Raw genomic sequence first — 27,892 nt, 5'->3', positions numbered from 1 at the left:
GACTGAAGCTGCTGGGCCTAGACCCCAAGGTGCCCCTGACTTGGAACAAGACCTTGGTGACATGGCTGGCAAGCCCCATATCTAATTAGTGGGCCGTTCTGAAGGCACCAGCAAGCTCAGCTCTCCCCCACTCCCAGCACTCCTGTTCCCAGGTCACTTAACCTTCCTACTCCCTGACCTGACCCTTGCAAGGCTCCGTACACCACCCAGTCTTGCTCTGAACACTCCCACAGCCAGACCTGACCTCAGCTAACCCTTTGCCTGGACTGGGAGAAGTCACCTCAGTGGCTGCTCTCTGTCTCACCCACTGCAGATGCTGGCCTTGAGGACCACGCCCCTGATCCCCTCAGTGTCCACTTGGCTGCAAAGCCACTTCTCTCCCGGAGGCTAAAACAGATAAGCTGTACTCCCTCACCTGGCACCAGAAAGCTTTTCCAAAGATCAGCCTACTCAAGCTCGGTCCATTTCTCCCTTCCCCCACTCCTCTCCTTCCCCACTACTGCATGGAAACGTCTTCCTCGGTTTGTTCTTGACTTCCACATCGATGACGACGACAGGACACATGTTTTGCTCCAGGTTACCCCAGAGTGTTCAATGCGGTTCTTGTTTTCATGACAAGCATCTCCGGGTCCCCTCCTGGCCCCCAGATAGTCTTATTACTTGACCTTCTTATCTCAGCTGTAACCCTGGCCCTGAGCCTGTCTGCTTCATTCGCTTCCCTCTGTTTGCTCAAGTCCTTCCTCGCGCCCTTCCCTCTTCACCGGAGTTCATCTGCTTCAAGGCCACAGTCCCAAATGAGGGCTGATGGGCAAAGGTTGCCTCCTACCCAAGCCGTTCTTAAATCTAGTCCTTCTCTGACCTTCACCTTCTCAGCTGTAGTCCTAGGCAAGATGCCTTAGGCTTCCCCAAAATATCATCTCTCATTTACTACAGACATTTGGGTTCCTGTTGCCCATGTATCAAAGCACGCTATGAAGACTCTCAATGTCTCCTGTCTAATTTTATAGCCTCCTTTATGCGCCCTTGACGCAGCAATGCAGAGTATGCCTGTTCACTGTCAGTATTGGCCAGAAAGCCACGGAGCACCCAGATGAGGGCTGGGAATTACAATGCTTTTTAGTCCTGAAGCTCAGGTATTCACTCTTGTACGAAGCAACGAAGTGAACAAAGGCCCCCCCTTCCCCCACTGCCCACTTTCCTTCCTGTCACTCTTTCACAGTAACTAAATAGTAGTCCAACACGAAGGAGAAGGGTCTCTTCAACTCAATCCGGCATCCACTGCTGTGAAGACGTACAGGAAACTGATCAAACGTGGGTCTCTCGGCACTCACTAAGTACACTGGAGCAAAGAGTGCAAACCAGGAGCTAATTTGAAGTAGTGTGGGTAGTTGTGTAGCGGTGTGAGCACACTCATGCTCACCAAAGAGCTTGAGGGCAGACTCTGCCTCCTCTGCCTGGACCGCCCTTCAGAGGAAGAGCAGAACAGTACAGATGGCCTGCAGCCAGTCCTGCCAAGCGATAAATGTGCTTGGCCACTCCCGCTGTGTCTGTGCTCCCAGCACCACCCGAGGATGCCACGTGACACCATGACAGCACTCAACACCCAATGAGGAGAGATGGGAGGAGCATGGTCACCACGTCACCTGTCATCCTACTACAGGATGGATAACAGTAAAGTGCAATAAGTAATAAGACGTGTAATTAACTTTATAGGGTTTAATGTCTAATAATGGCTAACTTGAATGACAAGCACAAAACTTTTGTTTTGTTTTGTTTTGTTTTTCAAGACAGGGTTTCTCTGTGTAGCCTTGACTGTTCTGGACTCACTTTGTAGACCAGGCTGGCCTCGAACCGACAGGGATCTGCCTGCCTCTGCCTCCTAGGTGCTGGGATTAAAGGCGTGTGCCACCACAGCCCAGCCTGAGCACAAAACTCTTAACTGACAACTGGAATTAGCCAGTTTCATCAGACCACGAGGGAGCATCCTTAGTAAATTAGTAAATGTATTATGATTATAGAAGGCCGTGTGGGCTTCAGAGTGAAGCAGGTCTGGGTTCAGATCCTTATGGCTTCTTCTTCTTCTTCTTCTTCGTTTTCCTTAAGATTCATGTGTCTGTGTCTGTATTGGGGCAGGGTGGGATGGGGCGGGTGGGATGGGGCAGGTGGGATGGGGCGGGGGAGGTGTGAGTAGTGCAGTACCCATAGGGACCAGAAGAGGCTGTCAGATCTCCTTGGAACCCAAAGTGCTGGGCCCTTCGCTCTAGTCCTCCACAAGAGCAGCCAGTGTTCTTAAATTGCTAAGCAATCTTTCCAGCCCCAGGGCCCAGTCTTTTCTGGAGTGTTTTGAGGGCTAAATAAGATCAAATATGTCCAGGACCAAGGCACAGCAGCACTTCCTGTGTCCTTAGCACAGTCACACACACCTGAGTCTCCATTACTTTGATTTCTTGTTCTTTCTCTCAGCAAAGACCCCCAAATCCTAAAACACATTTATTTCCTTAAAGTTTGCAAGTTCCATTTTTTTTTTCCTGCTAGGATATAGGGTGATTTATTTACCAATATGGCAGATGAGAGCCTCAGAAAAATAGAACTGTGTATCGGCCTGTGACACAAGGCAGGCAGGCCCTGGCTAGCAACACACAGGCATTGAGAGGCTTGGATGGCACTGGTCTTTGTGGCAAGTTGCTGTTGGGGCTCTCTCTGAAAGTCTCCAACTGTGAAAGATGAGGTACGCGTGTGTCTTTATGGTCTAAACTGTTGGCTATCTTGTTACAAAGTCTGACGTGAATAGTGTGGCCAATGTATTCAGGGCCTTCCTTTCTTAAGAGCCAACTGGGAGTATACATGGATCTTAGTGCTTTGTTAATATTTTGGCCATCTCCCCCCCTGCAAGGTGATACGTTAATTACTCCAGTTGATCCCTCAGCAGGACACTTACCTGGGAGATGAGCAGCAGTCAAGGATTCCTGTTTTGTTTTAGCAAGGAGCAGAAGACTGAGAAGAGGACATGCTTGTCAAACGCGCACCAGGTTTCTTTTAGAGCTGATATAGTACTTAGGAGAGCCAAGCCTGATTATACACTAATGCACTGCACTATTGATGGATTGGTCCGGGCAATGACTTATGATGCTTGGATTGCTGTTTGCAAGGCCTTTTAACTATCTTAGAAAACAAACTAACGGTTCAAGAAAAAGCTTTAAGAACAAATAGGTGCCAAAAGGACATAATTCACAATCTAAGCAGTTTGGTTTGGTGCAAAAAAAAAAAAAAAATATTAACTTCATCTAGTCCTTGGGGCTCCATAGCAATAAATATTGATTTGATATGAAAAATAGCTATGTGCTGTAGTTAATAGTGTTAAGGACACTTTATCCGTTAGAAGAGGGAAAATGCAGCAAAATATGAGCCCCGGGTTATGTTGCTAAGCAAACCCATTGTGTGTTAATAGTTTTATTTATAAAACAGCACTCTCCATTGATTTTTGGCAGCAGCGCAGAGCTGCTGAGACTGCATTTCACACGTGTTCCCATTGGCTGTCTTCTTGCCTCTCACACCAGTTTGTTATTTTTAATGGGTTTCTCGCAACACCCAGGGTTGTTTCTATTTGCTTGGTTGGTTGGCTGATTTCGTATACTACTGTTTACACTCTCCTAAAAGCACCCTGTGCATCCATCCCACAAGTTCCCATTTCTAGGAGCTGTGCTTTCCTTCCGACAGTGCCTCAGTACCTAGCCCTGTTTTCAGTGGACAGCAATGCATCCACAGTGTGTGTGAACTGGAGTGGCACTTTCCTCTTGAACGGCCAGCTAAAGGAGTATGTGGTCACCGATGGAGGACAGCAGGTGTACAGCGGCCTGGACACCACCCTCTACATACCAAGGACAGTGGACAAAAGTTAGTAACTGACCCCCTTCTTTGTATAGGGTGCTCTGGTCTGTTATCTATTTTTTTTTTTTTTATAAAACTATATATGTTTCTCAGTTTCTCTCTTAATCTGGCTATCACACAAATAGCTGAGACACTTTTATATTTATTTAATAATAAGCTTCACGGCACAAGAACTGAGCAGTTATTAGTGTATTCTTTTAACCCCCTAAACTAATCTGGTTTCCTCCCAGTGGATCCCAGAGATACTTGCACTTTGTAGCTTTCCTGCTCCATCTCTTCTACTGATGTCTCCTGTGCATCAATCCCCTACTTCCTACTCTAACTCCTCCTTCCCTGTCTAGCAGGAAGTCCTGCCCTATTCTCCTCCCTGCTCAGTGATTGGCTGTAAGCTTCTTTACTCTCTCCTATCAGGGGGCCACTGGGGAGCAGTGTTTATACAACATTGACACAGGAGATTCTCAGAACAGGGATTGCAACCAAATATAGGGGCTACAGAAATCAGCATTTGAATTACATAATAACCTTATGCCTACACTGGTCCCCAGGTTTATGAAATGTTAAACCAGAAAGGTGTCCTGAGGGGGCTTGTCATCAAAATTCCTTGGTTTATGTGGCCACTGTTTGTAGAAATCTAACAGCTCAGAATAAATATGAGCCCCCTTCCTTTGTTTCTGGATACATCCAGGAACAGTGCTGTCTCCAGGTGAGTTGAATGGCTACAAGAAGGAACAAGACCAGAGGGCAGGTCCAGTTCACAAGACAAACAGCTTAGACTTAAGCAGAGAGCATACTGAAAACCGCAGGGGTTTCCTCGCTGGATCCCTGCTTGCAAACAGCATCCTCAACAGTGTGCTGGCTACCTTTCACTATCACTTTGGCACAAACTAGAGTCACCCGAGACAAGGGAACCTCAATGCAAGAACTGCTGCCTTCATCAGAGTGGCCTGTGAGGCATTTTCTTGGTTGCTTGATTGTCTTGGTGTAGGAGCAAGTGCCCTGTGGATGCTGCCATCCCTAGGCATAGAGGCCCGGCCTATATCTGACACCTTACGCAGCAAGCCAGAGGGAACAAGCTGGAAAACAGTAGTCTGCCACGGTTTCTATTTCCGTTCCTGCCCTGACTTCCCTTAGTGACGGAGTGTAGGCCAAATAAATCCTCCCCCCCCCCAAGTTACTTTTGGTCATGGTATTTATCAAAGTAACAGAAATGTTACCAGATAACCTGGCAGCCATCTCCAGCCTGAACCCCCTGAGTGAGAAGCTCCCCAAACCTCACAGGGTTAAGTCCTACAAGGACCTCTCTTTTCTTCCAGGACTGTACCCCATCCTCCTCCCCAGTTGCATTTTCTATATTTTTGTCTTGATTTTCAGTTGTACCAAGAAACTTTCCACAGGCACCTTAGATTTTCATGTAACCAGTATGGCTGCAGAGCCAGTGGCTACAGAATCTTTTGAAAAGTACATTGGATTTATATAGTAAGTCAACCCAGGAGTGTTTGGGTCCTTGAAAGGCCTGTTTATTTAGGCTGAAGGAAGACTTCCACATTGCATTTATAGGAACCAAGTTTCACCCTGAGTGAGCCACACACACTGTCACAGCTCCTGGTCACCCAGGCAACTTGCTATGGAGAGAAGATGGCCTGACAGTTGGCGGATCTGGGTTCTACCTGAGTGGGCCTCAGACCATCTGTGTGACCTTGTAAGAGGCACAGGGTCCTGGCAATTGAAACAGGAATTTGGATCATGTGATTCTCCAGTTCTGAGCTCTCCAGTTGAGGGAGGAACTCCTGAAGGTCTTAAAAGGTGGAGAGAGATGCCGAGCGAGAGCCACTGGTGTGTGGTCCCTGACTCCGCTGACCATGCAGCTTGGCCACTCCAGGTGGAAGGCCTGCTGCTTCTCCCCACCCTGTGGACACGCTGTCATTACCCAGCAGCTCTCTTGCTGATTGGCTTTTTAATTAGAAGTGTGCATATTAGATGTCAGTCAGCTTTTCATCACTATGACGAGTGCCTGAGACTGTCAGCCTTCTAAGGAGAAAAGATTTATTCGGCTCATAAATGCTTCTGTGAATCTGCTGGCACAGCTTTGAGCCTGTGGTGTGGCAGTCCATGGCCGAGCCTCTTCCAGGTCCCCCTCCCTCCCAGCAGCATTGCTCCAGGAAGCAATCACCGCTGAAGTGTAGTCTGCCTTTGCAGAACTGCTAGCATCTGAACTGTCCTCCTTTCACCTCTGTTGCTATGGTAAAACAAACAAACAAACAAAACAAAACAAAAAGTTCCCTGACAAGGGGAGAGAGATCCTGTTAGCTCAATTCCAGGTTTCACTCCATCGCTGACGTAAGTCAAGGCAGCAGAAACTTGAAAGAGACAGTCTCATTTCAGCCACAGCCAAGAGCAGAGAAAACAAATGTATGCCTGGGTCTTCCACTCAGCAGCTTGCCCTACTCCCATAAGGTACAGGAACACAAAACTAGGACATGGAAATGGCTGGGTCTTCTCACATCAGTCACCACAGTCATGACAACCCCTCACAGTTAGAACTGGCCACCAAGTGTGTAACGTTAACACTCAGCTCACTCTGGAGTGTTATTTTCATTGATCTTTCAAGATGACCCCCTCCCTATTAGCTGGTGTTAATCAACTGAGACTTAACCAGGTCTTTCTTTGGTCCAGCTTTCTTCTTCCAGGTCACCTGCACAACAGACGTTGGAAGTGTTAAGACTCCATTGGTCCAGTATGATGTCACTACTGGATTTGGTAAATGTTTTTCTTGTTTTGTGTTTACTGTAGCAGCTACTCATTTTCCTTATGGAAGAAACTGATGTGTCAGGAAGGAAGGAAGGGAAGGAGAGAGGGATGGAGAGAGGGAGGGAGGGAGGGAAGGAATGAAGGAAGGTCCTTGTGAAACTTATATTAAACAAGGAGTTAGGATTACTTTCAAAACCCAAGTCACTAAATTGTCAATATGGCAAACATCAGAGAGACTTGGTTAAACTGCTTTTCTGAACAAATATTTTATTTAAATAATTTTATGACTTCATATACAGAAAGGTAGCAGAGAGAAAATCCAGGAACCACGGAAAGATGGGAGACAGTAGGTGGCCAATTTAACTCCTGATGGTCCAAATGATGTACTGGGGTCAGAGCAAAAGATGATGGTGTAGGGGCATTTCTGTCTGTATCCCTAAGATTGCAGCAGCTTATGGGCTAGGGAGATGCTTGGTGAGGAAAGTATGCACCATGCATTCATGAGGACTTGGGTCTCGATCCCCAGAACTCACTTAGGAGCAGGTGTGGTAGGCACAGCCTCTAATTCCAGGGCTTCCAAGGCAAAATGAGAAGTGGGGACAGGAGAGCACATTGTGAACACACACACACACACACACACACACACACACACACACACACACACACACACACTCCTCCCTCTCAAGTTTCAATTACCAGCTATTTCATTTGTACATACTTGGGTAGACCATATATTTCAGACGTAACATGACCCTTCCCATATAGCTAATGTGATTGTATTCAGAGCTGTGAGACAGAAAAGACTTCGCTGGATAATCTTCCACAAACAGTTTCCCTAGTGGATAGTGGAGGACACAGGGGTTTATCCAGGAATGCTCCACAAACCTGTGTGGATGCTTGCTCACTTGTTCAGATGTTGTCTTCTGACCACCTCCTGGACCAGGACATGTCCTTCATGTGTCTCTCTGATTTGCACGTTGATAAGAATCAGCACTGTGAGTCTGTTAATTACACAGATCCTCAGGTCCCTGACACATACACAGGTGGGAGGGGACTGAGGACTGTGTCTTTTACATAAGTCCTGTCCCGTGATTCTGACACTGGCACCCAGCACCACATGCTCCACATCAGTCTGGAGTCAGACTCATATGGCTCCAGTTCCAGCTGTAGGTTTTCTTTGTAGCTAGCTCCCAAATGCTGGACTTCACCCCCTGGCTGTGGCCCTGGCACTTAATGGACAAGGCGGGGCCCTTAAAGTATCAGTGCCATCTGAAGGGAAAATGGAAGGCTAGATACGACCGCGTTTTCAGCATCTACCTCAGGGCGGGAGCATCCAGTCAGCTCTTGAGGAAATGGAGGTTCCCACTGTGGGAAAGCTGGGCTGGGGGGGTGGTCCTTGTGTCTGGAGTCAGGCTCTTGGCAGAGCAGAGCAGAGCAGAGGAACTCTACGGACTGAGGGTGATGAGACATTCTGCCCAGCTTGTACCTCTAGTCAGTTTTAATTTTTATGATATAATTTCTAAAGAGTCCCTGTCCCATTGCCCGAAGGCAGCCTCCGAGCGGGAAAGGAGCAGAGACAGCATCTTCGACTGCTGAGCTTTCAGCTTTCGCGGCTCCCCCCAGGCACCCTGCCCTTCGTTCCCTGTGTACTCCTGAGCAAAGAGCACACTGAGCCGATGGGATGTCTCTGGGGCCCCAGCCCGTGTCACATACACAGGAACTTAACCCTTCTCCTGCACAGCCAGAGTTCAGTTTTCAAACACCCCACACTGGCTCTCACGGTGAAGGGACTTCCAACCTGCTGCAGCTTTATCTTTAGCTTGCTTCCAGAAGTGAGGAGAAGGCCCAGAGCACTGGTGACTTCAAACCATGTAGGCTGTCAGAGGGGGAGTGGGGTTCATAAAGGTGTACCCTTATCTCGGGGTTTGGACTAAATTGGACTTATCTTCTACCTCTCCCCTCCAGGGCTGTGCGCGTCAAGCCCTGGCATGTCTTCCCTGTGTTCTGGTACTGATCTGCTGGAAACAGGGAGGTGCACAAAGAGCAGTTGGTTTCCAGTGCTATGAGCTTACCCTCTGTCCCCCCGACACACACACACACACACACACACACACACACACACACACACACACTGGCTTTCAGTGGCAGGGGTATGCCTCTCAGCTTCAGGTCAGCCCAGGTGGCGGCTGCACCTAGTCGTGAGCCTCTAGATATTCTCAGAGAAGGGATGCACAGCTGTTCAGTTATCCGACCCCTTTCCCTTGTGGCCCACTCCTGCCCTCCTTGAATAAGGTATCTCTGCCCTTCCTATCTAGGAAGCCTGAATGCTCATTGTGTTATTCAGTTTTCCTTCACCATAACAAAAGAGGATCTGGGAAGCCACTTAGAGGTTTGCTTAGGCTCACCACTTCAGAGACTTCAGTCTGAGTTCACTTGGCCCTATTGTCTCTGAGGCTGACGCTGAACACTGTAGTGGGAAGCATGCGGCAGAGCTTAGATGCTTACCTCAGCCCTCATAACAACCACAGAGCAGAAACAGATGCATCTGGACCAAGTACATCGTTTGAGTCATGCCCTCAGTGACCTACTTCCTCCAGCCAGGCCTCACCTCTCAGCAGCCCATTAAGGCACAAACTCATCAACAGACTTACCCACTGGTGAGGTGAGAGCCTTAATGATAGAGTCACCTATCACTGACCCATCCCTGAACCCTAGGGACCAGGCATCCCACCCAGATCCAAATTGGAACACACACTGAGTGTGTACTTTGACTTCTCTGTGCCAAGAGGAAAATATCAACCTATTATTAGCACACAAATCCAGGAAAAGTGGTATAACCAATACTTACCTCTGTGGGAGGGAATATCCTAGTATATCTGAGATGATTGTTAGAGCTTTGGCTAACTAACAGAGGCCAAGCAACAAGCCACGGGAAAACTGTAAGAACCGGCCATTGACATTCACAATCGAAAAGACCTGATGCAGAAAACCTCTGAGGAGTAGAGCCATCGCCTGAGCTGAGCCTTGTATACCCTTGGTGCATATGTCTTGGTGACTAGGGAAAGCCCATTGCTCAGGACACACAGCCAAGGATGGGGGCTTCTCTTTTAAAAAATAATGCCTCCTGTCTACCAACCAGTCTTTCTAAGGCAGTGGTGATTGGCAGCACTGTGAGATGCCGGTGTATCCCTCAGCACCTGTACCAGCACTCTAGCTCACGTGCAGTTAGAAACAAGCATGCGCACACACCTCTGCTTCCTAACCAAGCAACAGCCCCCAAGGCCGCAAGGTTGCCTTCTGGAAGGATCATTGTTCTTTCCACGGGTTTTTCAGGCCTGGTGCTGACAACTCCTGGAGAAAAGAAGGGAGCAGGGACCAAAAGCACGGAGTTCTACAGTGAGCTGTGGTTCATCGCGGTAATGGCAGTGCTGGGCCTGCTCCTGCTGGCCATTTTTCTGTCCTTGATTCTACAAAGAAAACTCCACAGGGAGCCATGTGTCAGAGAGAGACCTCCCTTGGTACCTCTTCAGAAACGAATGACCCCTCTGAGTGTCTTCCCACCGGGGGAAACTCATGTGGTATGTATGGAAAGAAAGTCTTCTGATGGAACTTGATTTTCATTCTTATGAATTCACTTATCATCCTAATAGCTTCTTGGTTAAGTATTTATGCATAAAGTACCTGCAAACATAGATAACTTCATCCTTTCCAGTTTGGATGTCCTTTAAACCTTTCATCTAATTGCTCTCACAAAGACTTCCTTTCAGTACTATGTTAACAGCAGGAAGATGGGCATCTTTAGAGAGAAATGTCCTTTATTCTGTGGAGGTATGATTGTATGTGTTAATTACTCAGTAGTTTTAGCATAAATTTTGTCAAATACCTTTTCTGTAAAAAATGATGAACCCTAGGTTTCTATTCTTCCTTCTGTTGATACTGTGTATCACATTTCTTGACTTGTACATGTAGGAACCAATTCCATCAGGTCATAAGACACACACACACATCAATATATCACCCACCATGTACATATGTGAGTGAAGAGAAAATGCTATTTCAGGAAGCAGTGTCTAAAGACATTAAAAACCAGTGGCTTGTGCATGTTGGCATTTGCATATAGACTGGAATATTGGTACAGGTCTCACTGATATATAAACGTCAACTTGAACTTCCGTTACTAATATGTAGTAAGAATGTTTGCTCCTGTGTCCCTCAGGAATGAGTCTACAGATAGTTTTGTGTGTACTAGAACTGTATGCTGTAGTGTACTGGTTTCTTTGTCTGGTTTGGGAATAGGGTAATGTTAGTTTCAGAAAGAGTTTGGAACAGTTCTTGTGTTATTTTTGGATTTGCTTAAAAATTAGAGATGGTTATTCTTTAAATGCTTTCAGTAAAGCCATCAGATCCTGGACATGTTTAGAGGATATATTTAATTTTATTTGTAATTACATGTTTATGTGTCTGTGTAAGTGTTTGCATGTGAGTGAAGGTGCACGCAGAGGCTGAAAGGCATCAGATTCCCCTGGAGCTGGAGTTACAGACGCTTCTGAGATGTTGAAGTTTGAGTGCTGGGAACAAAACTTGGGTCCTCTTCAAGAGCCATGAAGGCGAGTTATCTTTTCACCCCTAAGATAAAAGAATTTTAATTAGTGTTTCAACATCATTTGCTGATTATCGGTCTGGTTAGATTTTCTGTTCACTTTGTGTTGAATCACTCTGGGGCATACTGTATATACTTAAAAATCTACCTATTTTTCCTGGTTTTTCCAGTTTTTTATAATTTCTTAGTTTCATGACAATTTTTGTAAGATCATTCATTACCTCTTGGTCATTAGGAGCACATTACTCAATTTATATGAATTTTCTCACTTTCTATTCCCCTTGTTCTTAGATTGTAGTTTTAACCTGTCTTGGTCTGAGTAGAACTGTGGTATGATTTCAGTTTTATTTCAATTGATTGAGTCTTGCTTTGTGGCTTAATTGCTCTAACCTGAAGATCCTGATGAGGGGAATCTATGTGCTGCTGCTGGACGAAACGTTACCTGTTAGGAATGCTTGCTGTGAAGTATGGTTCTATGCAGCTGTCCCTGTGATGGGGTTGTATTTGCAGCATGTGCCCAATAAGGACATATGGGTGTTAGACGAATTCAGCAGGAGCTGGGCATTCTGTCTTTCACTTTCAAGCTAACTTTGCTTTGTATTGGGAAGCACCACGTTGGGCACTATCTTGAGTTACTTTTCTATTGCAGCGGAGAAAGAGCAAGACCAAGGCAGCTTATAAAAGAAAGAATCCATTGGCTACATCTGAACAAGGGGTCTAGGTTCACTGCATGCATTGTCCTTCATTTGTGCAGGGCCCTTGGGCCCAAATCTGCTTGTGGGGCTCCTGAACTCTCTGGGTCTTTCCATCCCCCAATCTTCTATAACACTCTCACCTGGAGTCCAGCACAGAGTCCCAGCATTTGTCCTGATCCCCAGCTGGGTGGAGTCTCAGAGCAGGGATTGCCTCTGACATGAACTCTGGTGCCTCCCCCTCCTCCTGCACATTTGATCACTTCCCCTTGTTGGGGAGGCCCGGGGAGCACACAGGGGAAGCAGCCTATCTGGATGAGACCTGATAGGCTGTGGTCATAGGGTCAGGAAGAGGTCCCTTTATGGCAGAGGTCTAGGGCAGGGAAATAGGAAGGAAGAGGGACGGAGGGTGGGAATGGGAAGATACAAGCCAGGGGATATCAATCTGGATATAATCTGAATAAATTATAATAAATTTTTAAAAATGAAAACTGGATCTAATTGGAGACGAGTTTAACAGTTTCAGAGGGTGAGTCCATGACCAGCATGGCAGAGAGCAAAAAGCAGCAGGCAGGCGGGCAGGCAGCAGGCGGGCGGGCGGGCAGGCAGGCAGGCAGGCATGGAGCAATAGAGGAGAGCTTGCATACCGAGACAACCACCATGGTGGTGGAAGGAGTAACACTGAAATGCCTCAACCTGCTGAAACCTCCAAATCCACCTGTAAGAGACATGTTCCTTCAACAAGGTCAAATCTCCTAGTCATTTCTAAACAGTTCCAGCATTTGAGGACCAAACTCTCAAACATATGAGCCTACGGGAACCATTCTCACCCAGGCTAGGACATTTATGTCATCTTCTTGAGGAGGCGCTTCTCTCTCTAGAGTGTCTCCTTTTAAAGATTTTATCTAGTATCCATTTTACCTGAAATGAATGTGTCTATTCCTGCTCTATCATTTTTTTCTCATAGTAGAGACTGAACCTAAGACCATGCATATGCAAAAAAAAAAAAAAAATCTGCCAAAAAACAAAAAACCACTCTGCCACTGAGCTACATTTATCCTCCCCGACCCCCTTTTTGGCTTTGTTCTGGGACATCCCTTAGTTGCTGAAGCTGCCCTTGAACTTGTGATCCTCCTGCTTCGGCCTCCAAATTAGCAGAGATTACAGACCTGAACTATCAAACTCAGGTCATTTTGAGTTCCCATTTGTGTGATATATCTTTCCCCAGACTTTTATTTTTTAGTATACACGGTGTATCTTTATAGTGAAGCAATGTAGTTAGTTTCTTGTAGGCAGCATATAGTTGTGTCTTAGAATTTTTTGTTGTATGTTCACTTGCTTTGTTTATATAGTCAGGAAGGCCAATATGGTTGGCAACTCATAATCCTTCTGCCCCTGACTACCATCTACTTACATGACAAGTGTACACTATTATACCTAGATATCAACTAATTCTTAATTCTGCTAATCTATTATCTCTTGATCGATGAATTTAATCCATTTATAGGCAAAAATGTTAGATGAATTTAATCCATTTACAGGCAAAAATGTTAATGATAAACTAACTTCTTCCTGTCATTTTGCTATGGTACTTTGCTTTCCTTGTATGTGTTTGCTTGATTTGGCAGCATCTGGTTTTAAATATTACTCTTTAGGGTGCTTTTAAACATTTGTGTTTTCATGACAGCAGACACCATCCCTTCATTTCTAGTTACAATGTCCCTGTGTTTCCTAGTGTTGGCAAAGATTTCCCTAAATTCCTTCTTATGTAGGAAAGTCTTTACTTAGTATTATTTTTTTAGCATATTTCCCCTTCTATATTTTAAATATACAATCCCATTCTCTTCTAGCTATAAGTTTTCTGTGAAAATTCTGCTGCAAATCTGAGGAGCCTGTTAATGTTTTGAGAATTCTTTGTCATATCTACTGAATATCTACTGAACTATACCATAGTTAAGGTCTATTCTAGATGAAGCTTGTTTGAGTTCTTTCAGCCAAATCCACATCTCTTAAGATTTGGGTTTTTTAAATATATATATTATTGTGTTTATGTATTTGTACAATTACATTGATCATATCTCCATCCATCGTTTTCTCCCTCCAACTCCCCCCATCTTCTTCTATACTCCATGCTTTCCCTTTTGCTATTAATACCAATCTCCCAGTACCACTAATGCTGCCCATATATGCACAGTTGTGCAGGGCCATTCACTAGGCATGAGCAACCTATCAGTGGCCGCATGCCCAAGAAGAATGTGTTTCCCTCTCTTAGCAACCATCAACTGCCAATAGCTGTCCTGATAGGAGTGACATCATGCTGGGATTTGGCTGGCTTAATCTTGTGCATATAACCAGAGCTACTGTGAGCCGATCTGGCCAACAGCTGTGTCCTATCCAGAAGTCAGCATGCTGCAGCCCTCCTCCCCACCCCCCACCCCCACCCCCAGTTCTGTCCTATCCAGAAGTCAGCATGCTACAGCTCTTGGGGAATTTTCAGCCATTATTTTATGAGATAGTTTTTTTTTTTTTTAGCACCCTTTCTTCATTTTCTATTATTCTCCAAATGCAAATAATAGGTTACTATAAGCCTTGTAAGTTTCACCATTATTGGTCCATTTTCCTCTTAATGTACTAGTGTCAGTAACCTGTCTTCAAGTTCTGCATACTTTCTTTAGTTTGTCCGTGGGAAGTTTCCTTCACACTATTTCATGTCATTCATGGAAGACTCCTGATTGGCTCTTTTAATGGTTTCTATCTGTTAATCTCCACTTACCTTCTACATTGTCCCATCATTCATTCCTTTGTACTTTTCATCTGTACTCGTCTCAGTTTCTTAGGATCGTGCTTATTGTCTCAGGAATTTTGTAGAATGTGTTCTTGGATAATTCTTATTATGTCTACTGTAACATTTTTCTTCCACTTTTATAGTCATACTTTATAAGAAGGGCAGTTTTGTTGTCTATATGAGATGTTGGAATGACAATTTGAGACATTTGGTTATAAGGGAGCTTGAAAACATGGTTTCTTCATCTCTGGCTGACCCTCAGGTATGTCTGAAGCCTTTAGCAGTCTACACTGCAGCAGCTCACGGTGGCACTGACTGGATTTGAGGCAGACACAGGCTTAGAAGGGTATGCGTCTTCAGGCCCAACAAAGTCAGCTCCAGCAGCACTGTGGGAGCAAGCACCTACCAGTCTAGGTGGTATGGTTACTTGGAGAACCATATCCCTTAAGGCAAGCACAGGTGATGCCAAGGACTGTGGTGCAGCAGTGATAGTTCTTGGGCTGCAGATTAGAATGGAGCCTTTTTCAGGTACCACAGATTCTCAAAGATGGTGTTAGCATCTACAGGCCAAGCAACTGTGGACCTCCCCTACCTAGGTCCTGTAGGCAATGGCAATCCTGAAGACAGGAAGCAGCAGGTGGGGCCAAGTCAATGGGCTGTGGTGTCCATTACCTCAGTCATCTAGCGCCTACAGCTTTTCATTTAGGCTTGTGCTCTGCCATGCCCACACACGGAGCCAAGTACAGGTGGTTCTGAGGCTTATGGATCTGGTCTCTCGTAGTCCCAGAGCTTCAGAGACTGCAAGGGGATGTCCCCACAAGGAAAGCTACTGCGGGGACAACATTCCTGGTGTTGACAGTTGCCGTTCTGGATTTCATGGTCACAGACTCCTTTCCTGATCCCCAGGACCAAGCCTGAGTGAGTCTTAAAGTTACCAGCTAGGAGGGAAAGCTTCTGTAGACCCTATTATGTGCTCAGGTGCTGACAAGGTTAGGGCCATTGGCTGCTATGTTCCTGAAGCCATATGGCTTGGCTCTCTAAGCATAGGGAACTGGCACTTTCCTGCAATGGCTGCTGTCCCAAACTTGCTATATGGGAAAGGAGTCCCCCTAGATCACACATAGTGGGAGGCAGGTGTTGGCAGGGGCCTGGGCCTACATGATTTTTCTGGTACTCTTACCAGCTCCAGCTATGTAGGCATGGGGGAGCCCAGGGATGTTCAGCACCCGCTACAGTCCAACTGTTGTGTCAAAAGATCCTCCCTAATCCATGAGCTTGTGGCCACAGCAGCTGCTGGACCTTGAGTGCAGGATCCTGTAAAAGCTATACTCTGCCCAGGAAGCTGGAAGGATGTATTAGTATCACTGGGCTTCTACCCCTCCCCCCATGCCAAGATGTCATCAAGAAGGGGCTGTTATGGCCTGGGGAGGTTCAGAGCAAGTGCTTTTTTGAATTTGTACTGAGATTGAACCTAGGACCTCAAACACGTGTGGGAAGTGTCCTGTAACTTAGGCCATAGGCCTAGCGGGGAGTTGCTTTTACAACAGTCATCTCCCAAACTAGAGTTTTTTCTTGTAAGTACTGTGAGTGTCTCACTCGGGTTGCCTGTCTGATGCTATGGTCCACGTTACTGGCACTTTGCATATGTGAGGACAGCAGCATTTGGTCCTGGACAGGACGTCACCAACAATGCTGCCCACCGCTTCTCTCTGTTCTCTGCTCATTGTCCTTGCTCTTTAGGGTTTCCGTCACTTCTCTGCTCCCCTCAAAACGGTTTCCCATTAGTGGCTCAAACTCTTCTCTGCCGTAGAGCTGTGTGGAAAAAATCCTTCTCGCCATCTTGGCTCTGAACCCATGAAACAATGTTAAGCAAAGACTGATGCACCCATTTGTCTTTTCTCCACAGTTTGACTCTGTGGCTGATATAACTGATGTGTCCAGCAATGTCACCCTAAAAAGTTACACCATGCACTTTGAGGTACCTCTGCGTGTGCTGCATGGATGCCATCTGATGTTTTGCATGCAGTGTTGACTGTCTAGTGAAAAGCAAGAAGTATTTCAGTGAGGGGACCATTACATCAGAAACTCTGGATGTTTCAATCAGCTAGAATGCACATTTCAGATTATAAATTTTGAGAGATTTGCCTTGTTGGTGATAATTACAGGGCCGATGAGTTATGGACACTGGGTTCCTACAGGAAGGTAAGTAAAGGAGTAAGAGGGAGGGAAAGGTCACTTCCTACACAGATCCAGAACTCTGAAAGTGAAATTACACACTGCTTATAGTGGGTCACAGAAAATAAGGTTCACTTTTAATGAGGGGCAGGCTCCATGTCAATGTGCAGGTAGAGAGCACCTTAATCCAGACTCAACATCTGGCTTCACTGATTGGTAGGCCTGGTCCCATAGGAAGCAAAACCATCAAGGCTGGGTATAGTGCCCTAGGGATCGAGAGTGCACCACTGACACTCAGGGAAGCAAGGGCAAACACTCCAGGTGTTCACAGGTCAAGTTCTGCTGTAGGAGGCTCTACAAAGCCATTCCTTTCCGCCCCGAGGTGTAGATTCCAGTTCCCAACCACATGCCATTACCTGCCCATCTCCAACAGCATCTTCCTTTCCAGGGAATAGCGGATACCAGAATCCCTCGGTCTGGGACGCCTCTGAGTATACGGAGCAGCCGAAGTGTGTCTGTACTGCGGATCCCGAGTCAAAGCCAAGTCAGCCAAAGCTACTCCCAGGGCTCTCTGCACCGCAGTGTCAGCCAGCTCATGGATATTGCGGACAAGAAGGTTGTGACGGACGATTCACTGTGGGAAACTATTATGGGCCACAGCAACGGACTGGTGAGTTGACCGCTTCCTGTATAGACAAGGCTGCCCTGGAGCAAGCACTGTAATATGTACCCAGTTATATTGTAAACAAGTGGCTTAACAGTATTGCTGTTTGGTTAGCAGGGTAGGAACTGCCTATTGAGCTGCCATACGATAAAACACTCAGCAAATACATGTGAAGTAGGAAGTGACCTAAATAAGGCATAAAACACAACACTTGGTTTACTTTAACCCCCCAGAAAACCATGATAAATACAGTTCTGTCATTCATTCATCCACTGAAAGAGGTTGCAAGTCTTAATGACAAGTTTCTCCTGCCTCAACCTCCTAAATGCTAGAATTACAGGCATGTGCTGCCATGTCCCCACTTTAAAAAGACAGACTTAAAACTGTGGCCCTGGGGATGAGCACAGGCTCTGTGTATGCTAAGCATGCATCCTATCAGCTGGGATGTATCACCAGCCCTCTGGCACACTTATGAGCCCTATCTTTCATACGTTCAGTGCAATGGTTCCGAGTGCTGGCTTTGAGGGATCACCCTGTCATCTCACATCAGCCTCAAGCTCCCTAGGGGCTGAAAGGAGGAACATGGCAGGATTTTTACCAACTGTGCTGCTTTGTCATCCTAGACATCTGCTGGTAAGAAAAGACACTGAGGGCAGAGATGTTAGCACTCCAGTGGCCGTCACTTCCAGCCAGCCCCGTGTGCACTTTAACTCAACCTTCACTGCAAAGTCGGGGACTTCCGTGATTTCCTCCATTTTTGACTAACAGCAAATGGTGAACATAAAGGGATTCGTTACTTGGCTCCAGATCCCCTTCTTCTGCCAACACCTGAGTCTTTTGTGCTTGTCCTGAAGTCTAAGTGCAAAATGAAGTTAAACACTATCATCTGGGGGCTGGGGTTGTGGCTGAGTTGGTGGAGAGCTCACCCAGCATGCAGGCAGCCCTGTCCAATCCCCACATCCACATTCAAGTGGAACACAGTAGTGCACGCCTACAGTTCCAGCACCGGGAGGGAGAGGCAGACGTACCAGAAGTTCAATGTCATCCTCAAGTACACGGCACCTTTGCAGTCACTTGGGATACATGAGACCTTACCTCACACACACAACAAAAAACCTTTTTGAAAATCCTGCCGAAGATCGAGTTAAGAATTGATCTTGTTACAACTATTCAGTTACATAATTCCATTCCAGATCTAGCTAAAAACAAATGATTGCTAAATGAATTATTTGATCCATGCAAAACAGAAGTTTATTTGCTGTAACACAAGAAGACTTAGATGAAACATTTCCTATAATTGTCACGCAGTCTAGGAAAGGACTGTAACTATCATTACAGAAGAGCAGAGGGTCTGGGGCACTTGGAACCTACCCAAGAATACATTGCTCATCTTTCTGTAGGATTGCAGTCTTTGGCTTTACCTGTAACCACTATGAATAATGAACATGTGTATTTGCTTGTGTTCAGTTCTGGAGAAGGGCAGTGCACAGAGTCAATGGAATCCCACGAAGGTACCAACACATGGCAAGTTACTGGCTCATAATGAAATCTTGAACTTAACCCTGTCGACACAGAACAGGGTAGGGAGCAAGAGGACATTAACAGGTTGTACTTTGTCTTTTACTCTTTTTTAATGAAACATTTTCAATTAAAAAGTACAAGTACGGATACAGTTGGGCAAGGTGGTGCATGCCTGTAATCTCAGTACTTAGGAGGCAGGCAGATTGCTGTGAGTTCTAGGCCAGCCTGGTCTACAAAGTGAGTCCAGCACAGCCAAGCCTACACAGAGAAACCCTGTCTTGGAAAAACCAAAGAAAGAAAAAGAAAAAAATATGTAGATTCAATTTTTCCCTACTCTACAGATAAACTCAAGTGCACAGCAGCTGAGATACTGTACACTGTAATACACTCTAGCTGTGAGCTGAACCAGTGGAGTGCTCACGTGATCCCTTCAATGGAAGGTCTGTCTTAAACCACATTCTAGTATTGAAATAGGCAGCTTTAACTCACTGAACACGTTTTATAGCAAAATGATAGACTATGAATGAGGAGCAAATACTAATACTAGTTAAGTGTTTTAACCAGTGATTGGCTTGCTTTTCAGTATATGGATGAAGAGGAACTAATGAATGCCATCAAGGGCTTCAGCTCAGTGACCAAGGAACACACCACCTTCACCGACACCCACCTATAAAGCATGGACATTAGAACATAGAACCTGGGTGCACGTTCTGTGCCCTACTCTTTCCAGTTATCACCATGTGTGCTAAAAGCTGAAAAACACTTAAAGAAACAATTTTTTAAAATTCTTCCTAATAGAGACCTAAAAAATGTTATTTCTCTGGTTGTCTCAAATAAGAAACTGTATCCACACTTGAATGCTTTGCTGGGCTCTACCCATGACACTGCTGGTTAAAGGAACATTCCAGCCCATTTCAAGATGATGCGCACTTGTTACCTGTTTAAAACCAAGCAAGTCTGCTGAGAGGCTCTTCTTCCCCTTCGAGACCTCCTATTTCCTTCACGGAGGATGAAATCGTCTAAGCAAGAGCTTCACTAGCGACCTCACTCCACACTGAAGTGGAGAACCAGTTCTGCACGCACACACTCGGATAAGGTTCTGGAGCTGTGGCTTCCCCGGCAGGGCAGGCAAGGTGCACTGCTTGCCCAGCTGTTTCCAAGGTCTAAGCCATTCACTGACATTGGCTTGTTACACCTGGAAAACCTTCACTTCAACAGAGGTCTTATTTCAAAACTAATCCTTGTGAAATTGTCAATCAGTACTTTTCACAAAATATGAATCTGCTGTTCCCAGAAAACAACTTAAGAAAACCTCCTTCCCTTCAATCATAATAAAGTTTCTAGCCAATTATTCCAGTCTATTCCTGGCACCTATGCCAGGAGGCAGGAGGTGAATGCTATAAAGGGGCCAACAGTCTAAGGCTGGACTTCAGGGGTGGACTGTCACAAATCTGTGACAGAGCAGCTCCTAGACACTTGCCACTTAAGCGTCAAAGCACAGACCTGGGTTAAACACTTCTTTCACTTGTCACAACTGCTGCAAAGACATCTAAAGTAGTGGGGCATCCACAGTGTCTCTACAGATCATAATATGCATTTTCTTGCCTTGCCAAAAGATGTATGCCTTTAGAATTGGAAACAGAACTAGCCAGTCTACTAGGTTTTTTTTTTTTTTTTCTCTCTCATAATTTTTAGGTTACAGCCACAGTGGGTCTGCCTCCCATGGCTACAGTACTGAATTAAGCCAAGACCATGAGGCCCTACATCTAAGCAGCGTTTTCCTGATCAGGAACAAATTCACAAGTGAGAACTAGTTGTCTCCACAGCATCTCTGAAGGACTTAAGCCTAATGTCTAGGGAGTGTGAAGAAAATGCACAGTCATTTTATTCCTTGGTGACACCTTCCTGCTGTGTGTTTAGTACCATGCAGGTGGGCAAAAGTAATCACTTTAACTGTCAAGGGCAGGCAAGGATCTGGTCCTCAGGTGTCACTAGACTGGACGGCAACCTCTGGCCTTTCTTTTACCAGTAGTGCCATCTAAGTGAGGCTAAGACAAAGCCCTGGCTTTACCATGGCTTCACTTGGAAGTGTGAGGGAATTTCCCTCTTTTGGCACTCATCTTTGTAGACTGACCACCCATTAGAGATGACTGGATAGCTTCCCTGAACAAGAGAAGATGATTCTTAGGATCCAGTCAACCTTGAAGGGAAAAGGGGAAATATTTTTTCCTTTTAATCCCCCTGATCACATGTGTCTCCCAGGTACGGTTCCTGAACACTTAGAAGGCCAGGCACATTAGTGCCTGAAAAACTTTTAGTTAAAGCTTGGGGTGGGGGTAGGGGGGCAGGGAGTGATGAACACTTAAACTTTGTTTAGATATACATGTTTGTTCTTTAAGTTAGCCCTTGCAATTGTTACAGAGTAGAGTTGGATAACAATGCATTGAACTTTGACATTATACAACTTGCCAGATCCCTGTAACTTATGCTACTTTATAATGCTAACAAACTGACAGTCTGAATAAACCTACTCGTGATGATCTCTGCAAGTCTGCTTGGCTGATGTCATGGCAGATGGCTGGCTTCCAAGCATAAAACCTAATAAAAGGAAGCTGAATCCAGATACATTCATAGTAACTTCATACCACCCGTGCACACACTGTTGCACCGTGGGCTTGCTGAGTTCCCGCGTCAATGTGTACAAGGACCCAAGGCAGTCTAAGCGCAGCACACTGAGGTCAACCGCAATAGTGCTCTGGGCTGGGGGTTTGAGTAACACATAAAGGAAAGTGCAGTGCTAGAATTACTACTTAGAGATTCTTTTTTTTTTTTTTCATAAGCTGCCTTATTTTCCTCATGAGATAAATACGTTTCCATGCCTTTACTCTTTGGTTCTACAGCAGGGAGAAACAGCCAGAGGGCTAGCCTAACTCAGAAAAGGGGTCTTTGGCGGACATGCTGAGACAGACATGCTTGTACCTGACATCTCAAGATCCAGCTTCTCAGGGAACTCAAACAGCACCGGACAATTTGATGTACACAGGGCTTTTGCTTGTTCATCTATAAGGCTGAAAACAGTGGTTTACAATAAGCAGACTTGCTGTTGAGTCCATTGACAACAAGCTGTACCCAAAACACCTGTCCTTATAACCAGAAAAGGCTGGTCCTGACAAGTCTCATCACCTACTGGGTCATGCAGTGGGGACAGGGATGGGCAGACACAGAAAATAGTTCTCCTTTTCAGTCTTTAAATTTTATGAAACCCCAGATAAATGCTGAAGTATCTGCCTTTCCCAGTGGTCTACCTGTGACTCCTCTGGGTAGGACTTGTGGGGTCAACTGCTCAGAAGCCTGTACCCACAATCAGTTCTGAGTATTTGCAAGTGGAGGCAGACAAATTAAAAACTCAGTACCCTGTTTTTCTTTTGGTTCTTCTAATGAGTAGGCTCTGTGAACAAAGGTGGGTGTGAATTCTCCCACCATCTCATGCAAGGGAACACCCAGTGTAAACTGAGGTTATGCCTAGCAAAAGAAAGCCAGGGGGTTTTGAGTGCCAGAGTCTAGTTTTAGCAAAAGAAAGCCAGGGGGTTTTGAGTGCCAGAGTCTAGTTTTACCCAGTGTTAAGGAGAGCAGCTGAGTGTTGACACTGTGAGAGCTTGGAACAGATGGGACGAATGGGTTCCAAGCTCTCACAGTGTCAACACTCAGCTGAGAGTGAGAGGCATCTTAGGCCAGGGTCGCCCTTTTCTCTGTTCACATCTCCAGTCTGCAGTATGGGTGTCTCCTGGGCAGAGGCTGGACTAAGGGTGGGATCCCAACACCTACCTGTGGCTCAGGCACCTGCAGCTCCCACTTCCTCCTCTAGTCCTTCTCGGGGCCACCTTGTCCTCTCGGGTCCAGGTACTCACAGTTCCATTTGCTTCCAAACTGTCTAATGCCCAATGCCACGATCCCTCAGAACACTTGGCTGGCCCTAAGAGCTACTTTCTATGCCTCAGTATGACACACACCATATGCACTGCTCCATTCCTGCTCCACATGGTCCGGAAGCTCAAGGAAGGACATTCCAGTGAACAGCAGTTTATCTGAGTGCAGCTCTAGAGGCAGGACCAAGTCGGAAAGGAGGCATGGCGGCTGCAGCCACTGGAGGCGCAGAGCAAGAGCAGGCAGGCACACCAGTGGCGCACTCACCTCCAGCTTCCCACCCAAGCAGGATGATATCTTAGCTTGCTGACAGCAGCTTGCCCTGCACCTGGCCTCGCACTATTGCAGACTCACATCTCAGTTCAGAGGCACAGCACTGGGACGGCTCTCAAACCTCCTCCAGGAACCAGCAAACACACAAAGCTATGCTACCGCCCTCCCCATTTCCTCCACAGACTGACCGTTGCAGTGCTGGAAGTGAATCCAGGGCTCCTCCCCTACAAGTGTGTGCTATCTTGCTACTGCCCCACTCCACCTGCAGCCCCACCCTGCTCTTCCATTTGGGGGGCGGGAGGACCTCCAGAGCTCACTGTCTCTTTCAAGGTCAACAGAGAGCTTTGCATGTACAGTAAGGACAGGAGGGAGCCTGCTCTGGAAACCGTGTGTGCGTATGTACATAGGGAGTATTTGTAAGCTCAGACCTGTCATCAGCCAGATGGGGGAGCTATGGAGACCCTGTTTCTACCATTCCAGCCCTGTCCCTGCTTATACAGCTAAAGCGCTCCAAGGAGGAGCAAGGACAAGCTTGCAGTAAGAAGCCACAGTGTTCTAAACAAACAACGAAAGCCCGTCTGGGGTGCCAGCTTATAAAATGTTCTTGCAGACAGGACAGCACCCCAAACTCAACGCAAGCTTGGCACCATTTTCTCTGTTGTCAGAAAATTCAAGACTACATGCTACAGTAGCTCAAGAAACAGGAAGTTGAATAAGTTTCTCCTAGCCCAGGCAGCCCACACCCAGGTGCTGCTGTCAGCTGACAATCTGAGGATGGCCCCACAGTGACCTCTTCCACGCACAGCCAGTGAGGAATCAGCCTTCTCCCATTCTTCTGCATCAGGAACGTGGTCAGTGATTGTGTCCTTGAGGCCCAGCACGCTGTGCTTCTTGGCTAAGCAGCGGCCACAGAGCTCCCATCCAGTCCCAGGATAAAAGTGCAAGTGTGTGGGGAGGGGCGTTTGTAAGCAGAGGTGAGGACCAATGGGGATTCTGACCTTGCTAGTGGGTGTGGAGAGCTCCACTGCAGCAAGGGAACCTTCTGAGTCCTCCTCCTGACTTTCCGTCAGCTGTGCATGCAGAGGTCACTGAAATCCTGGATGAGCTCCCAGGAAATTTATCGGGGTGTTGGTTCTTGTCTAGGGGATCGCTGAGCTCTTTCCCAGGGCTGAGCAAAAAAATTCAACATCTGGGAATGACAGAAGAGGCAGCTGCCAAGAAAGCAAAAGCACAGCTTTATCCCTTCAGGCTGAGAGGGACCCAAGTCTGGGGAGTCTGCCAATAGGACTGTAGGTTGAATGTTCCAGGCCTCCTTCCGTCCTCCCCCTTCCCTACGCCTTCCTGTCTACTACAGTTCCCCAACTCTTCCTCAACGTGAACTGCACATGAACGTAGGTGTTTACACATCCCACAGAATGTGCCATGCTGCTCTAGTGCTCCTGCGGCATCCGCAACAAACAGTGCAACTGAAGGGAAAAGCACAGGACAGCTAACATAGCACAGTCATAATGCATGGAGAGATGGTGTGAACAGATACTTAAATGTCAACTAGGTTTAATATATTTATGAAAGAATACAATCCTGAGTTACACACACACACACACACACACACACACACACACACACACACACACACACACACACCCCACAGACAGCGGCATACCTATTTAAGAAACTGGAATGTGATGATTATGGATGGTCTGGTCCTAGGTATGCAAAAATCAACTGCGATACCCTTTCCAAAATGAGTCCACTAGTGGATGCTCCAATTCAGCAAGGTTGAAGTGGGGCTAGGACAACCAGGTTTAATGCCCCAGGCAATCCTGATGAGAAAGCCGAGAAGCAAATTACAGGTTTTCCAAACAGAAGACGTCAGTCCCAAAGCTGGCTTACCCACGGCACTGGCTACGTTTTAGCCTCTATGGTCTGTGACTTGTGAGATGAGGACAATACTGATGCCATTCAGCATAAAAGAACATGAACAGCAAACTGGCTTCAACTATTTTCACCATGAAATTACACTTTCCCCTTTTTTTTGCAACAGTCACAGAATATAGATGTTTTGTTATTGTATTTTGAGTCACAATCTTGACAGTGTAGGCACAGTGAAAAAAGACAAGTGGAATCCAGCTCTCCTGTAGATGGAAGACACCTGGCTAGACCTGCAGGATGCTGTAGTCTGCGCTTTAATTAAGTTATTCTTCCATTGGTTTTTGAGACGGAGGCTTATGATGTAGCCTGGGCTGAACTCCAACTGCCAGGTTAGGATTAACGTTCACACCATAAAATTTTATCCCCAACTTTTCCTCTCTTCTTCAGTGATGTTCTTATATGGTGAATATGATGTTTCTTTCTTTCTTTCTTTTTTTTTAACCAACACATGCGTACAATTTACAGGATAATGCTCCTTAAATAACTGAAGACACACTGCCTTAACCTTTCTCATTTAATCAACAAATAAATACAAGGACATTTTGTGCAAAACCACTGACAACATAGTAAACTTTAAGGAATTTATTCCAACTTCATTATACTTCTGGGAATGGGAAATATACATCATCCACTAGGAAAAGCTCATGGGTTTAAACTTAAATTTTCTCCATTTGCAGAAATATGTAAACCATTCCGATTGAATGAAGAAAACGTACAAAAATGTTCCTTTTGCTCCCAGAGTCCAAAATAAAGCCAAACGTTTCTATACGCTGAAGCATTTAACTCTAAATTCAGACCTCCAATCCTGTGAGACACTGCAGGCTGGTCAAGAGAGGGTACCCTTCTGGACACCCAGTCTGCCTGTCACTATTTTACCTATGCAAACACAGACATACTTGTTCCCACTGAAAGGACTTCAGGTAGCAAACACTGGTGACACATGCTGTATTAACTCCCAACAAGAATCAGAAAATGACTCACAATGAAAAAAAAATGACTCTGAAGACGTAGTGCACAGTGGAGCTTGGGGTCCAATAATAGTGTTTTGAGTTACATGAGACTTTTTCACAACATAGCACCTCATTAAATATCTAGTAAACACTTGGCAATCACAGGGGTGGGAGCCCATGTTCCAGGATTATGAGATTAACTTCAAGGTACCACTGCAAGACAAGCCCTGGGCCACTGCACCAGGAACACGGCCGCTGCCACACGTGCTCTAAGGACACTAGCATGGTGCTGGGGCACAAGGCAGCAGGGAGGGCAGCATGGAGGACTCCTGCTTACAGCCTGCTGTTCCCTGCGCCTGCAGGACCAGAGCTACTCCCGAGCTGTGGAGAAGCACTCACTGCGCCCCCTTAGGAGAGCCTGCTCTGCTCCTGCTTCAGGATAGTCGGGCCAGAAAACACTAACCAGGCCAAACCACTGATGTAAAAGCCAATGTACTGAAACCCAGGAAATTGTGTTTTTCATGTAAATTTAGCAAAACTGTCGTGCACTTTGGTGAGTTCACAAGCTGTACTCTTGGCCTGAGGAATCACTCTTTTTGTGCCGAGGTGAAGGAGTGGTCTTTGTTGGAGACGGGGAAGCGGTACCAGGAGAGTCAGTCCCTCCATCAGAGGTACTCGGCGAAGATGCCAGATAGGGAACCTTCTTTCTTCCAAGGAATCCTCCTGCCTCAAACCCCTTCTTCCGCAACTCCACTTTAGGCTCGTTTTCATCCTCTGATGGCCGTTTCTTGGTCTCTGACAAGCTTTCCATTGATTTATGCACTTCCAACCCACCGTCTAACTCTTTCACACATCTCATTTCTGAGCCAGGGGACTTTCTCTCAGATACAGTGCATTCTCCTGCGGCCCCTTTCGCTTCAGCCTGGGGTGGACCCAGATGGCCATTTTCAGGGACAGCTCTCTCTGCATTTCTGTTAAGATGAAGGGTCTGGAAGTCCCGGTAGCTGTGGAAACTCTCAGTCCTCCTCGCTCTGGCTAACAGAGGGCTCTCTCGGTAAGGCCGTGTGGCGCCGTAAGTGGCTGCTTCATGGATGGTTTCGTGGTGTTGCAGCTGAAGGCTGAAAGACAGATGTTAAAATGGCAGTTACGCTTTCACTTCAAGGTCTCAGGAGGGTATCTCAGCGTTAAACCGCCAACTAAACCATCATTAAAGCATGTAATGCACAACACTGTCCACACTGCTCTGTAAGAATGCACTTGTCCAGCAGGCCACATACATACAATTACCAACTTAGGTAATACCATGCGTACATTCATAATCAAGCAAAAAATTGGAATAGCAGGGAAAAAAGAAAACAGTCTTTAAAGCCAATAAGGAATCAATATAATTCAATATTTAGTCCTTGGATTCTCAGAATTTGAATTTTTTTGTCTACATGATTGGAAAAGGCAGAGTACTGCATTGTACTAAGTATGCAATGCCGTGATATGAAACTGGACAAAATAATCTAACCACTTGTGATTAGCTCTAACCACGAGCAATAAGAACAAAAACTCCACAAGGCACCCAATTGGCATGTCATCTTCCTAATGCAGGGTGAGTACTGGTCACGTGGCACTTCAGCTGTCAGCCATTTCCTGTAGTGGCTGCAATGACAGCGGAGTCCCCATAGTCTCAGGCATTTGAACACTTGGTCCCCAGGTGGTGATGCTGTTTGTGGAGATTTAGGAGGCTTGGTT

At 46.2% G+C, this 27,892-nt stretch overlaps 2 protein-coding genes across 4 annotated transcripts in view; one reads left to right on the top strand and one right to left on the bottom strand.

Annotated features, from left to right (window-relative positions):
* Positions 1–22,751, top strand: part of USH2A (usherin) — a 683,333-nt gene extending 660,582 nt beyond the window's left edge. Inside the window, exons 68-73 of the mRNA XM_084773188.1 lie at positions 3,718–3,894; positions 6,562–6,645; positions 9,970–10,214; positions 16,620–16,691; positions 17,337–17,558; positions 19,657–22,751. Of these exons, the coding sequence (XP_084629314.1) occupies positions 3,718–3,894; positions 6,562–6,645; positions 9,970–10,214; positions 16,620–16,691; positions 17,337–17,558; positions 19,657–19,746 (890 nt within the window). The 3' untranslated portion in view covers positions 19,747–22,751. The remainder of the gene's footprint in view (positions 1–3,717; positions 3,895–6,561; positions 6,646–9,969; positions 10,215–16,619; positions 16,692–17,336; positions 17,559–19,656) is intronic.
* A 2,950-nt stretch (positions 22,752–25,701) lies between these two features.
* KCTD3 (potassium channel tetramerization domain containing 3) overlaps positions 25,702–27,892 on the bottom strand; it is a 42,428-nt gene continuing 40,237 nt past the window's right edge. For all 3 annotated transcript variants that reach the window (XM_084773244.1, XM_084773243.1, XM_084773242.1), the window contains one exon: positions 25,702–27,270. In XM_084773244.1, the coding sequence (XP_084629370.1) occupies positions 26,712–27,270 (559 nt within the window). In that variant the 3' untranslated portion in view covers positions 25,702–26,711. The remainder of the gene's footprint in view (positions 27,271–27,892) is intronic.

This window comes from Acomys minous (assembly GCF_964271855.1).
Source record: "Acomys minous genome assembly, chromosome: 1".
In the NCBI taxonomy this organism is placed as follows: domain Eukaryota; kingdom Metazoa; phylum Chordata; class Mammalia; order Rodentia; family Muridae; genus Acomys; species Acomys minous.
The sequence above is the reverse complement of the archived record's forward strand: the minus strand, read 5'-3'. Positions and strand labels throughout refer to the sequence as shown.